Source organism: Plectropomus leopardus, chromosome 9 (genome assembly GCF_026936395.1).
Source record: "Plectropomus leopardus strain MGB_pleo_1.0 chromosome 9, ASM2693639v1, whole genome shotgun sequence".
In the NCBI taxonomy this organism is placed as follows: domain Eukaryota; kingdom Metazoa; phylum Chordata; class Actinopteri; order Perciformes; family Serranidae; genus Plectropomus; species Plectropomus leopardus.
Window position 1 is genome coordinate 4,423,823 of NC_142184.1, and position 14,217 is coordinate 4,438,039.

At 39.6% G+C, this 14,217-nt stretch overlaps 2 protein-coding genes across 3 annotated transcripts in view; one reads left to right on the forward strand and one right to left on the reverse strand.

Annotated features, from left to right (window-relative positions):
- spryd3 (SPRY domain containing 3) overlaps positions 1 to 4,610 on the reverse strand; it is a 65,476-nt gene extending 60,866 nt beyond the window's left edge. For both annotated transcript variants that reach the window (XM_042491815.2, XM_042491817.2), the window contains exons 1-3: positions 4,483 to 4,610; positions 2,571 to 2,698; positions 888 to 963 (exon numbers count right to left, since the gene is read on the reverse strand). In XM_042491815.2, the coding sequence (XP_042347749.2) occupies positions 888 to 963; positions 2,571 to 2,698 (204 nt within the window). In that variant the 5' untranslated portion in view covers positions 4,483 to 4,610. The remainder of the gene's footprint in view (positions 1 to 887; positions 964 to 2,570; positions 2,699 to 4,482) is intronic.
- Positions 4,611 to 9,257: 4,647 nt separating this feature from the next.
- On the forward strand, positions 9,258 to 13,561 carry igfbp6b (insulin-like growth factor binding protein 6b). Its single transcript, XM_042491874.2, has 4 exons — positions 9,258 to 9,907; positions 10,769 to 10,803; positions 11,572 to 11,691; positions 12,024 to 13,561. Exons 1-4 carry the CDS (start codon positions 9,571 to 9,573, stop codon positions 12,135 to 12,137), a joined length of 606 nt encoding a protein of 201 aa, XP_042347808.1. The 5' UTR covers positions 9,258 to 9,570; the 3' UTR covers positions 12,138 to 13,561.
- Positions 13,562 to 14,217: the final 656 nt, after the last annotated feature.

The following is a 14,217-nucleotide window of genomic DNA, read 5'->3' on the forward strand; positions in this document are numbered from 1 at the left end:
CTGAAAAAGCAAGACAATCTAAAAAGAATAGTGGGAGAAGTAAATCATTTAAGCTGATGCTGCACGGTCCTGTCTGGGTCTATTTGCAGCTCGGCAGAATGACGTAGGTTCACAGTGTAATGTATAGCCTAATGTTTCCCCCTGACGCCTGAAAACCCAGACGAGGAAGTACGTCTGCCTCACCTGCCGTCTCTTAACCACACGTCACAAGGCCCGCTCTGACATCAACAAACAAGCTGACTCATAAATAAAACACTGCAGCCCTCTGCACCTAATTTATGCCTGAACTTTCCTGTGCTACATCACCAAGATACTTTTTTCTTCTGTATGTATGACAACCATTAGATCGACCTCATACGGATTCGCTAAATAAATGTCCAATAGTTTCTCCTGCTGCCAGTCCGCCTGCTGAAAAAACCCCACTGTGTGTCAGACTAATCTCAAAGATACCACCTAACCCACACCCTATCCCTCATTCCAATGCAGCTCGGACATTTTTGAGGTAGTGGTTTTGCACTGGTGAACTGGGACTGTAGGGGGGCACTCCGAATTTAATATGAAGTTGAGAAAATTGTCAGCAATGAGATTCCAGAGGGATAAAATTGCTGGCCGGATGGTAAAGCAATCTTGGGCACACACGGAGATGATGGTATGTGGTGGTAAGCCTATCATATTGTGAATAATCCCCCACCCAGCATTTCAAAATGAATGATTGTGCAAAGGACAAACGGTCTACTTATTTTCTAATGATAACCACATATCCAAAAAAAAAGTGGACAGAGATAGAGGTTGAACTAAAGGTGCACAGATAAATCTGACGGTCAAAATAATCAGTTACAGTAACAATGTCAGCTGTGGCTTACTGCATCACTATCAATGAGCCTTACCTCAAAGTAGCAATTTCCCTTTGACAGAGGATGGCCAGCCACATAGCAACCCACCTCTTCAGAGTTCCCTTGGTAACTAAAGAGAAGAAATTACAGGTTAACAATAGGTAACTTCGAATAGGTCCAACTGCAGTATGCACAATCAGAAACACATCTCGAAGACAAACCCCGTGTTTTCAGCAAAAGACTGTCCAGACACGAATCACATGTACCAGAAATATGACTAAAATATCTACTTAATACTAACAATTACAGGCCAATGATGGTTGATTTAGAGCTAGTCTTTAGTCAGATGATTATAGGGAGATATGTATAAGACGTATTTCACTGCTATAAAGATGGCCTTTTAATAAAACTAAGCCGTCTATTCAGTAGAAAGACACAAATACTTTTAAAATTGACCAGAGAAAACTGAAAAAGGACGCTCTTGCTCAAGAGGTAGAAAACCTACAATTACTAGAATTAACTACGCCGCACCGGACCAATAAACACTCCCACTAGTGGGTGACATAAGCAAACTTGGATGTGTGATACAACGGTGGCCAGCCGGCAAGAAACAATCTCGTATTACTGTTAAACGGTAAGTGGAAACATGTTTCTTAAAACAACTGCAGTGACAAATAGGCAACTCAGTGAAAGAATTTTGGTTTGCCAGCTCCAGGGGTGCATACTAGGTAGAAGAAAATTAAATTTAGATTAGGACACAAAATGTAAGTAATGATAAATAATAAACATTTAAATCTAAAATCAATATTAAACAAAATATTGACAGTGCACAAATATCAGCAGCACCAAAGGGCAGTAAGGGTGCAGTAGACAGGTTTGACTCAGTGGATTAACAGAAGGCGAAACTGAATGTGAGTATCTCACACGCCCAGTAGTGGCCACTCCTCAGTCTTGTTAGTCAGGGGAGACGTCCGAGTTCAATAATGTCACAGCTTTAGGAAAAAGGCTATTTTTCAGTTTCTGCAGGAAGCATTTCAGCAGTTACTTCCTGTTCACAAACTCTCGCTTTTACAGCTAAAGAGGCAGTAAAACGAGATTAATCTTGATTTTTTTTTTTATTAGCGCTGCCTAGTTTTACCATTTGATGTGATTTCAGTCCGAGTTTGAGAGAGAGAGAGAGAGAGAGAGAGAGAGAGAGAGAGAGAGGCCGGTTTGTCTCTTGATCCACTTCTATACAGTACAAAGCTAATGTTAGGCTAGAAACGAACTATGTCACCAACACTGTAAAGCTGTGTCTGTAGTCTCATTTAGCCAGCTGTTACCAATCGTCTTTTTTGAGACACATAAAAGCTTCAAAGTTCACAGTGGGTTATTTACTATTTTATATACTATTATAAATATTTAACATATTTTATGTTGCAGAACAAAATATTAAAGTCTTTCAAGTCTGTGTCACACAGGCCTCATTTCAGGCTTCTGACCAAAAACCTATTAAAAAAAAACCCACTGACTTTGTGACGAGGGAAAAAAGGTGTTGATATGCTAACAGATTTTCAGGTTTTTGGACTCTTTCCTGTGGCACTCTATAGCACACACAAATTTTGTCAGTTTTTATAAGAAGGCAGCCAATGGGCTGGCAGAGAAACCAACACAAAGTAACAGAGAAGCATCTTTTGAGATAAACCTAAATCAACAAAGCCACATTTTAGCCGCACTTCAGTTTAATAACAGACTGACCTGAGTGTGTCTCCATCCTTCTGTAACCTCATATATCGTTCCTGTGCTGGGCGCCCATCCCCAATATCTCTCATTCGACGCCTCAGATTTAAGAGGCATCTGTGGTGTAGGACGTTGATGTCATCCATCTGAATGGAGAAAATGGGGGGAAAATTGCACATTACCACAAGTTCTGCATGCCATGTAATGTTTGCTGTCCTGGATGTTTGCTGCCTGAGAGAAGAAAAAAACAGCTCAGAGCAAAGTGAATTACATATTATGTACCAACTGCCCAGATCCCATTAAGCATTTGCTCCTGATTTTTCTATGCAACAGTTCATACTCTCGTGCATTCCTCTCGGATCAATATCAACATGTGGCCACAATGATGGCAATGAGGCAGATTCAAAATATCAACAGTTGTATCCTTTGTAATAGGGGTATACCGATATTGTCTTCTCAGGGCCGATAATGATTATTAGCAGGTTATGAGACTGATAACTAATATTTGGAACTGATACTGATATACATTTACAAAAAAAGGAAAATTGCTCAGTATTTAGAATTTGAAATATAACACAAAACCTTGTTTAAATGAATTTTGTTTTCAACTTTCAACATCACATACAGCAAATTCCCAGCAACTTTTTTTCTGTAAAAAGCCAAAATCAGGAGAGCTTCTTAAAATTAATAGCACAAAAAGCTGAAGGGCATTAACAAATCTATAAAAAAAAATATGAAGGAAACAAAGCACATCTTCAGAAAGAAAAAGGTGAAATGCCTTTAATACATTAGCAGGTTCTTAAGGTAAAACATGATTAAAAACTATTACTTTTCCAAACAAATATCAAATTTCAAGTGTCCTGGTTACGTCCTGATTCTTCTAAAGTCATCATTAAATAAATCATGAATGAAGAAAAATAGCTCCCTGAGGTTTTATTAGGTAAAAGTTCATGCCATGCTGACACTTTTTTGCTTTGTATCAGTGCTCAAAATAAAACGCAGATGCATCCAGCCAGCATCAGATATCACAGTATGACAACATCATCAAGTAAACATGAACCACCTCCAGATAAAATACTCCAGGAAGTAAGACACAACAAAATATATATTGACCAAATATGTATACATGCATACATACATACATCCATACCAACACAGCCCCTTAAGCTCAAAATTCAGACTCAGACAAAATAAAATAGAACTAATCTTAATGCATCACTTCCAAACAGTGTATGTTAATCCAGTTCAAAATCCGATAACTTTCATAATGATCGGTCTGATAAATTCAGTTATAGGAGACTTTTCTCCATCTTTCCCAAGCTTTAAAACGATAGTCAGATAAAGCAAAAACATTATGAAAGTGACTTTATTAAGGGGCCATCTTCCATATGTCAAATTATTTGCTGATTATCATGGAGCCTTCTAGTACACAATAGGTCACTTCATACTTTGTAGGCACTGACTTCACGGTACTGGTGCCACAAAGCCGAACAAATATTGAATATCGACTAAATATTAACACAAAAGACGTTAAACTGCCGCAACAAGGGGGAGGTGGGCGTGCCAATGTTTACATTTGTCGCTGTCAAGCTCTGCAAGCTAGCAACCGTGCTAACGACAATGCTAACTTAATTACTTACGCTAGCACGAGAGTCCCGACAGTTAACTGCTGCCGTTTAAACTAGAAACTGTTTACAGCTTTGTGTTGACTTAATGACATTTTTTAAAAAAAGTAAATATGTTTTCACCAGCTGGTGACGAGGGGTTAATTAGTCGCAAAGCTAAACACGGTTAGCACCATTAGCGGCTAACGGGATAGCTTCTCTGCTCTGAGGTTCGGTGTTTAGCAAAGAAGACGACTGTTCCTAAAAGGTGGAGCGCGACACAGTGCTTTATTATAGGTGTCATTATCGATTAGTCAATCGCTTACCTGTTATTTAGAGGTCTAAAATGACGGAAACTCACTTCTTGTCCATCGGCTGTCCATAGCTCCTCATCAAAACTTTGCAAACTAGAGTTCGGCGCTTCCCAGTGACGTCACGCCCTCGTTACTGAAACAGCCAATCGCATCGAGTTTTGAGAGACGGTGACTATTATTCAGCCAATCACGTCTCTCGTATCGTGTGCGTGTGTGTGTGTTTGTGTGTGTGTGTGTGTGTGTGTGTGTGTTTGTGTGTGTTTGTGTGTGTGTGTGTGTGTGTGTGTGTGTGTGTGTGTGTGTGTGTGTGTGTGTGTGCGTGCGTGCGTGTGTGTTTGAGTGTCAAATCCATTTATCAAAGTAAAAGTACACACGTATTAGCCAAAACTATACTCAAATCACCTCAAAGTAGTGTTTGGGAGCTTGACCTAAAATAAAATAAAATAAAAATAAAAATAAAAACGTATTAACTGCTTTATATTTTGTATTAATAATCTGACGCTGTCAAATAAATATTTTGGAGTAAATAGTATAGTATTTGCTACAGTGGCATGGCATGAAGTGGAAATATTCAAGAAAGTACAAGTAATAATGATAATAACAATGCACTTTATTTATAGAGTACTTTTCATACAAGAAAGCATCTGAAAGTTCTTTACAATGAAGATGCAATTGTACATTTTATATCTTTTCTCTTTTAGTGTAAGTCTGTATCCTTTATTATGTTATGTATTTAATAGCGTAAAGCACGTTTAACTGCCTGGTTGTATGAAATGTGCCAACAAATAAAGCTGCCTTGCCTTAAAAAGACAGAAGAAGACAAGCAAAATATAAAAGTGAAGGTAAAAAGTACAGAGACCAGTAAGAATAATAACAATTAGAGAATTAAAATTAAATAATAATAATAAGAAGAATTATGTTCATTAAAAGCCAGACTAAATAAACAGGTTTTCAGCTGTCATGGAGAGTCTTCATCTCTAGCTTTTGGACGGGTACTCCAGACTTTTGGAGCATAGTGCTGCCCAATTTCTCAAAAGAACCTTAAACTCTCCTCTAAAAGATATTGGGAGAAAGTGGAGTTTCACTAAACCTGGTGTAATACGCTCCCTCTTCCCTGTTTTGGTTAAAAAAAAATATGATTTTTTTGATTGACTGTTTAGAACAGGGTTGCAATAATTTAATCTATTTGAAATAAAAGCATTAATATGTTTTTCAGCATCTTCACGTGATAGGAACTGCCGTTTATTGGCAAAGTAACTTAAAATTGTATGAATAAATGTAATTATTTACATTGCACCACTGGTTTCATGATCTTAAACTGAAATATTGACATCTTAACGGAAGGTCAGGGGGATACTACTAACCAGAGCAGCGTCCCATTACAGGATTTTGTGAGGAGTTTTGTTGCTATGTTGAAGTGGTGGCAGAGAGACCTCCTGAGCCAGCTGGTACAGAATCGAGCCGGGGAGGCGAAAAGGAGGAACAAACTGTGGCTGGAGGAGGAAAAATGAACAACTCGTGAGCATTGTGGAAAAGAGAGCCCCCGTTGGTCTGACGTGTGTCTTGGAACATCTGCTCATATGTGGAAACAGACCGGCTCGCGAGTTGATGGGAACACAAGACGGCAGGTGATTTCTGTCCTCCTCGCCAGGATTAATCAGAACAACAGGCTGCTGATGGCAAAGCAGATTTTGGCTTCATGTGGCCCCGAATTCCAGTGGGAAGTGCAGGCTGGTGGGTATGTCTGTGTGTGCTCTGGTATGTCTGTACTACTACTGCAGGAGCAAATCTGACCCAGAGCCAGGCAACACAGCATTTTCTGTGTCTGTACACTAATGTCCTGCTTATTTTAAAGTCAGCATTGTTGGATAAATATTCAAACTATGCTGTTGTTCTTTTTTATGCCAGCTGTGACCAGAGGCATCATGTTTTCAGGCTGTCCGTCTGTCCAAATGTACCCATTGTTATGAATGCAATATCTCAAAAAGGCATTGAGGAAAATTCTTCAAATTAAGCACAAACATCCACTTGCACTCAAGGGTAGACTGATTAGATTTTGGTGGTCGAAGGTCAAAGCTGAGGGTCATTGTGACCTTGTCTGTCTTATTCTTGTGAACACAAAATGTCAAGAAGACCTTTGGAGAACTACTTCAAATTTGGCACAAATGTTAGAGTAGACTCCAGGATGAGCTGATTAGATGTTGGTGGTCAAAGGTCAAGATCAACATGACCTTACATTCATCTCATTTTTGTAAAAGTGACATCTCAAGAACACCTTGAGGGAATTTATTCAAATTTGGCACAAATAGTCACTTGGATGCAACAATGAGCTGATTAGAACTTGTTTACAGGTCAAGGTCACTGTGACCATGCATTGTGTCATTTTCATGAACAAAATATCTGAAGATGGCCTTGAGGGAGTTTCTTCAAATTCGGCACAAACGTCCACGTGGAGATCTTCTGCATGTGAAGCATCCATGTTTTCGCAGACATGGATGTAAACTGTAAGTGCAACTTGACTGGTGCACGGAGGCATACAAATGCAAGACGGTATATCTAGTTTGGTATCATGTTCATGTTGCATCTGTCCACAGAGCGCCCATGGCAGCGCTGCAATGTCAGATAACACAGGAGACAATGAGACTCCAGATAAGAGAGGAATTCCTCAAAACTCTACTGATGATCTTTGTGTGCAGATCTGTGGCTTTGCTTTCATTTTCTCTTTTAATACATATTCTTGCCATGTTATCATGTGGTGCTTTACTCTCTTTTAAAAGTATAAAAATAACATATTTTGCACAAAAAGAATTGCAGACGCCTTAAAAGTGATTGTTGTTGTATAAGAAGACACTTCTGTAGATTTACAGGTACTTTTTCTCACTAGATCTCACTGAGAGCTGACATAAAAGTAGAGGTTTATTTGAAAACAAACGGCTTGATTTCTTTCAAAAATATGGGAAGACAGTAATGAGCAACTTAAGAACAACTGACCCAAACATTAACAAAAAATTAGTGAAAAGTACAAGAAAATTAGCAACAAATAATAAAAAAACAACCTGTTATAACAACAGAACAAACAAACAAGGAAATGACCCGGAAAACGTGCTTAAAATTATATAATTATATAATATAATTTTAAATAGGTAATTATGGTCATTACAAATATTTTTTACTCTAGATTGTTTCTATTTTTCCTTAGATATTTTTTCATTAGCTTAAACAAAATAAATCTAAATCTACTTATTTCTTGAAATTTTCCAGACATTTCTTACCAAGTTGCTCATTGCCTTTTGTCCCATGTTTCTGAAAGAAAATCATACAATAAATCTATTTGTCCATCACAAGAAAAGTGATGTTGATCAAAATTGCAACTGAAGTCTGATCGAGTCAAGTCATGTGACTCCAGTCCCCCACCGCTGCCCAAATCCTTCAGTGCCCTAAACATGTGCATGAAGTCAGTTAATATCTGAGAGCTGATGAAATGTAATCTAGAACTTGAGGTGCTTATTAAAGACTGGATTAGACTTCAGAGGTAACGCATTACAAATCTGACTCAGAGGTGATTTGATTATGCTGAGGCACAGTTTCAGTTGCACAAAAAAGTTCACAAAAGCACATCCAGACAACAACAACAACAACAACAACAAAAAGTGCTGGACAAGAAATAATACAAGAGAAAAAAACAAACAAAAAAAAACAACAATTTCTGCACACTAGATTATGCTTCCATAAATATTTAATACAGTTACCGCCAGAGTGACGTGTGGAGCTAATTTGCTTTTCATCAGACAAGTTAAAAATGAAGACACACCCCTTCAAATACTAACCACACCGAGTCACCTGACAGATCACCTGTCAAGTCACCTGGTCCCCAGCAGGCTCCCATTCATATGTACAAATTAAGACAAAACATTTTTTAACACAATGTGGATTAAACCTGTGATGACAAGAAAAAAAGAAAAAAAAGGAGGATGAAATAGCAAAAATATTTATATACAGATAAATATAAACATCAACACATATACACATAGCCCCATTGTAAAGTACAATGACGTATAGCTCAACAACGAGAAAATCACTAGAAAAATTATATGAACAGTACTCGTTTTAGATAAAAACTAAGTGAGCAGTACCTAGAGTCAATCAGAACAACCCGGAAACTGTGCAAAAAATATCCATTTCACATAAAATGACATGTAAAGTAAATCAGAACAACTTGAATATCATGTAGAGTTTCAATTGTTTCCTAAAGTGACAGCCCAGTTTGGTAACTGACATTTTTGAAGTACATTCAGGAGACTTCATTTCGTTCCAGTTTGATTTATATTTGCATGCAACTCATCAATTCAACACTCTCTAAACTTTGATATGTGGCTCTGCAACTGAGCCCAAAAGATTCAGCTGTAGCACTACACGTTTGTCCAGGAAATATTCTCCACAGGATCCGAGCCGGAGAAATCACACAGCTGTGCATTTATTGTAGCAAATGGCATTGCAGTGGTGAGGCTGATGGAGGCACGTATACATTTGTATTTGTTACCATGGCAAATGTTATTCCAGAAAGGTCTCTGACACTGGAAAGAAAGTGCAAAAAAAGCTGTTTGAGCCTTAGCAATGTTGAGCATGAGTGGAAGAGCTGGATGTATGTGTTAGTATATAACAGGAAAGGGTGGAGAGATTTTGATAATTTCTGAAAGGAACATAATCCACCCCCCACTTGCTCTCTCCCTCCCTGCCACCTCCCTCTTATTCTCTCTCTCTCTCCCTCTCTCTCTCTCTGAGTCCCAGCCCCTGAAGGTGTCATAACTGTGCTCTCTCTCTCTCTCTCCCTCTCTCACTCACTCTCTATCACCGCCTTTCAGATCTTTAAAAGCTGGTGCTTTGCTGTGTCTCTCTCGATCTCCATTTGTCTCCTCTGGCACTGCAGGGGACTCAACCGGCAAAGCACCAAGGAAAGCTACTGTATAGAAACGGGAAGAAGACTGAGGAAAGGGGAGAGAAAGGGAGAGAGTGAGGGAGAAATATACATCCAGAAATAGCATCAGCCACATTTAACTGACAGAGAGGGACAGAGTGGAGAACCTGAGACCTGGACAGAAAATGCCTATCCTTTCTAACTTAACAACCGTTGTTTTGTTGCTGATTGCTCACTGCGGATCATGGACCGGGGCAAGCCGCTTGGGCCCCTTCAAGGTCTGTCCCTCCTGCAGGGATCCACTGGGGGCAGGTCGGCCCCCCAGGGACCATAATGTTGCCGGCAGCACGTCAGTGTTGGCCCAGGGAGAGCCCTGTGGTGTGTACACTCTGAGCTGTGCCAAGGGGCTCCGCTGTGTGCCCCCACCAAGGGAGCACAGCCCCCTTCAGGCTCTGTTGCAGGGAAGGGGCATTTGTGCCAAGCACAGCAGGACTAGTCCCACTGAGAGGCCCCACCCCACAGGTAAGACACTTTATACACACACACACGCACACGTGCATGGAATCACGTATGCACACGCACATGCATGCACCTTCAGATGCACACTGCATGGATACTGCAGGTAGGCGAGACATGTGCATTTGCACCAGAAATAATTGTATTTACTGTGCTGCGAATTGCATGTGATGCTGTGTCACTCACCAACAAAAAGAAAGGCCAATTAGTGTGTGACATTTAAGCCTGGATGCATTTGTGCAATACAGATGAAATTTGCAGACCTCAAGCATCCAGTTCTGCTCAGCAGTGCCTCTGGAGTCACTGTGATAAAAATGTCATTTGTCATTATAATGTAACAGATTTTGATTTGTTAATCAGAAATGACGGCAAATCACATAAAACAAAGACCTTTAATTCAGTCTCTGGCTGGTGCAACAATGTCTAAGTGACGATTCGTGCATTTATGTGATTTGCAAAGTGTCATATATTTCAACCATTTGAATGAGAGGCTGCATGACAATGATCTGTCCTACAAGTGTAGAGATTTTAGAATGAATGTGAAACTGTCAGTGTTACCTACATCCTGATCAAGCTGCTTTTTATTGCAGTGATCTCCATCTACTGTTCAAACTGAGATACTGCGATTAACTATCTGGAGAAGGAAACATACTGATGGAAATTAGGTCTCTAGTTGAATGACCACCCCGGATAGATCTCATCTGAGTGCCTGCTCAGTTATGTCTTGTGCAAAAAAAAGCAAAGATAGTTTAAATATTATTATATATGCAGCTTATATTGCAAAATGTGACATTGGATGTGGTTTGATGTTAACGGCTACAACGGTTTTATGTCACATTCTCATGCCGGTATGTCGTTTCCTCTCAGGTCCCCATCCCTCACACAGTGGTGACATTGAAAAAGTAAGTTCATGCTCTTATTTTACAGTCTTTGATGAGTGATGCTGATGGAGCATCACCTACATGATGAAAAATCATACATGTGTAACGCATTTTATATAACAAGATGGCCTTAATGCACATCATATGTGATGGAGTGGGTTGAACATCGAGCTGCATTGTATCATAGAGAGTTATTACCACAGATCCTCTGCTGTTTGGGGTGTTGCAGTGGCATGTACACACACACACACACACACTGCCCTGAAGCCATGCATTATGGTGCATGATGTGTGTGCTGCTATGCGGCAGAACTAATTGAGCATGATGTGAATCAGGAAAGTTTCAAGTCGGCCGCTGCCGCCACAGATTTCTCACTTTGCGAGCTGCAGCATTTGAACTAATATGTGTTGTTGTGATCTGGGGAGCAACAATAGCCACATAATTGATCAAGATGGCACTATTGAAGTGACACAAAATCGCACAGTCACTTCAAACCATCCAGTGACCTGAAAAGCCAAAGCATTGTGTAACAATATGGTTATATAATGTTATACAATATGTGACATCTGATATAAATATACATTTCCCCTGCTTCTGGCTCTGATGCTGCATCACTGTAGCGAATCCTTTGTGATTCACATCGACATGTGTTGTGATCAAAGAGGATTTCTGCCAACATGATCACCTGAGGGGGGATAGCAGCTTGCCTCTGCCACTCTTTAGATGAACACAGGTCCTCCCTCTTCGCCTCTGGTGATGTTTGAAGTCATTCTGCGTTGCTGTTTTCAGGCACCCTGCCGCAAGCTGCTCAATAGTGTCCTGAGGGGTCTGGAGCTGACAATCTTCCAGTCTGACCGTGACATCTATATACCCAACTGTGACACTCGTGGCTTCTACAGGAAAAAGCAGGTAGAGTGTCACCTGAAGCATCATGAAACACTTTATTGGCTCTCATGTGGTGTGAAAATGTGTCTTTGCTGCGGTGTCACCGTACTGTAGAGCTGCACTCCACTGCAGCTCTCTGTGCGGTGCATCCAGAGATTTGCCTGTGACCATAAGGGGCTGAGAATAACTGACACTTCTCGCTCTGAGCCTCTCAGCTGTGAGCTCAGAGAATCTGCGCTATGATGACATATCATTTTCTCTCTCCTCTCTCTCTCTCGCCACCTTTTTCCCACTCAATCTCCGCCCTCCGTCCCCTTTCAAAAATCTCCCTCTCTCTGTCTTTTAATCTCACACAGTGCCGCTCCTCCAAGGGCATGCAGCGTGGCCACTGCTGGTGCGTGGATGAACTCGGCACGCCCGTGCCCTCACGTGCCAGCGAAGATGGTACTTTACCATGCGATGGGGAGTGAGGGATGAGTGTGTCCTATTGCTCTGAGCCTGGAGGAAGAGGAGAAGGTGGTGGAGGAGGAGGAGGAGGTGGTGGAGGAGCAGGAGCGCAGGGAGAGGGGGTGGCTTTAGCATGTGCTAGACACTGCCTGGACAGGAGGTAGCAGGGATAAACCACTTCCTATGGAAAACACACACCAGTTAACGTTCATGTCCCTCTCTAGAAGCAAGACACACACACTCTCACAGTCCAGCAGCAGCGACAATAACATCTGCCTGAATGTTCAACAGTTGCAGCAACGTCCTCTGCGTCGTCCGGTGACATGCTGCATGCTCACATTAATGCTCCGTGAACTGCCTCAGTGATCCAAGCGGTATTACTCCGAATGATCTCTATATTCCCTGGCTCTTGTCCTGGCTTTCTGGTAGATTTTGAGTTTCCTTTTTACTTTAGGATAGCTGACACTGCCTGTGTTTGTTCTGATCTCAGTGGGCTGAAATACTGTTACGCAGGTGATGTGACACAAATGTTTGAAAAACGTGTCTCCCTCACCGTCCTCTCTCCCTCTCTCCAAAGATACACTGATATCAACGTACCTAATTGACAGAATATTTCTTTTTCTATTAATTTATTTTTGTGTTTCCATCAAGTACTGCTTGAATCTTACTATATAAATGTCAAGTCAGAAAAAATAGTCTTACGAATATGGATGCTTCTGTTCATTTTATTTGTCAAAATGGCGTTCTGACTGCTTATTAGTTGATTGTTTGTACATATGTTGGAATTTTGTGGTTGACTGTGTGTTCTGAAGTGGCAGACAAAAAGCTTACGGCTGTTACCCTTTTCAAAAAGTTGTAAGGCATATTTTTATACACGTCAATATAATATTTTATATATGAATTGTTGGTTTATTTAATGAACTACAGTACAATGCCATGTATTTTTATATTGTCAGCAGTTTCTTATTTAAAGACAGAGATTATTTTATTTCATGTTAGGGAGAAGTGTTGTGCTTTAAAGGCACCTTTATGGCAAAACTCATCACACTCATCAGAGCTCTATTCAACTGCTGCACATCTTTATGGTTATATCTCATGTTTTTAAGTTCATTTTTTATTTATGCTTTGTTTATTTGAGAATTGAGAATGTCCATGTTACTATTATGTTTTATTTTTGGCACATCATACGACAAATTCTGATTTCAGTAGAGAAAAAAAAAGATCAAATTTGTTATTGTTATGTCTTTCCCAAGTCCTTGCAAAAGTCATGAAATTGTGTGCTATTAAAGTGTGATTAGAATTTATCTATTTCTGAACAATCTTGTTGTGCCAATGTGTGTGCCGTGATGATAGGTCCATGCACAAAGGACCTGTAAGATTTGCAAATATGAAAATAAAACATAATGATAATAAAAATGGAGAAGAATTAAACATATATTAATATAAAGACGGTTGTTGGGTGTTTTATTTCTTTGATATTAATTCCTGCTGCTGTTAATCGCATGTAAATGAGTACATTTGATATAGTACTATGCTTAAAGTGCAACTTTGAAGTTCCTGTACTTTAAATTATGTTATTATTCTTCCACTGCACTTTATGTTGGAAAAAATTTACTTTTTCCTTCACTACTTCTATTTAAGAGCAAAAGTTTCTAGTGACTCTACAGAATAATATTTTACATTTAAAAAATTGATCAACTTGTAAAAGATGCTACACAGAAACTTAGCGACAGTTTTAAAGTGGTTAGAATTTATGTTGCATGCTTAAATCTCATGTAACACTTATAAATAACTAATAAATAAATAATAATAATGATAGATGTCATAAAATAAACTTTGCATTATGAGTATTTCTACATGTACATTTAGCCAATAATACCTCTGTATATTTACACTATTAGGATTTTGAATGCAGGACTTTTATTTTGTAATGGAGTATTTTTTTAACGCTCACGCCAGCATATGACCGTGCTAACATGCTAAAGTTTAGCAGGTGTAATTTTTACCATGTTCACCATCTAATTTTAATGTATTAGCGTGCTAACATTTGCTAATTAGCACTAAACACAAAGTACACATGCAGGGTGATGGGAATGTTGACAG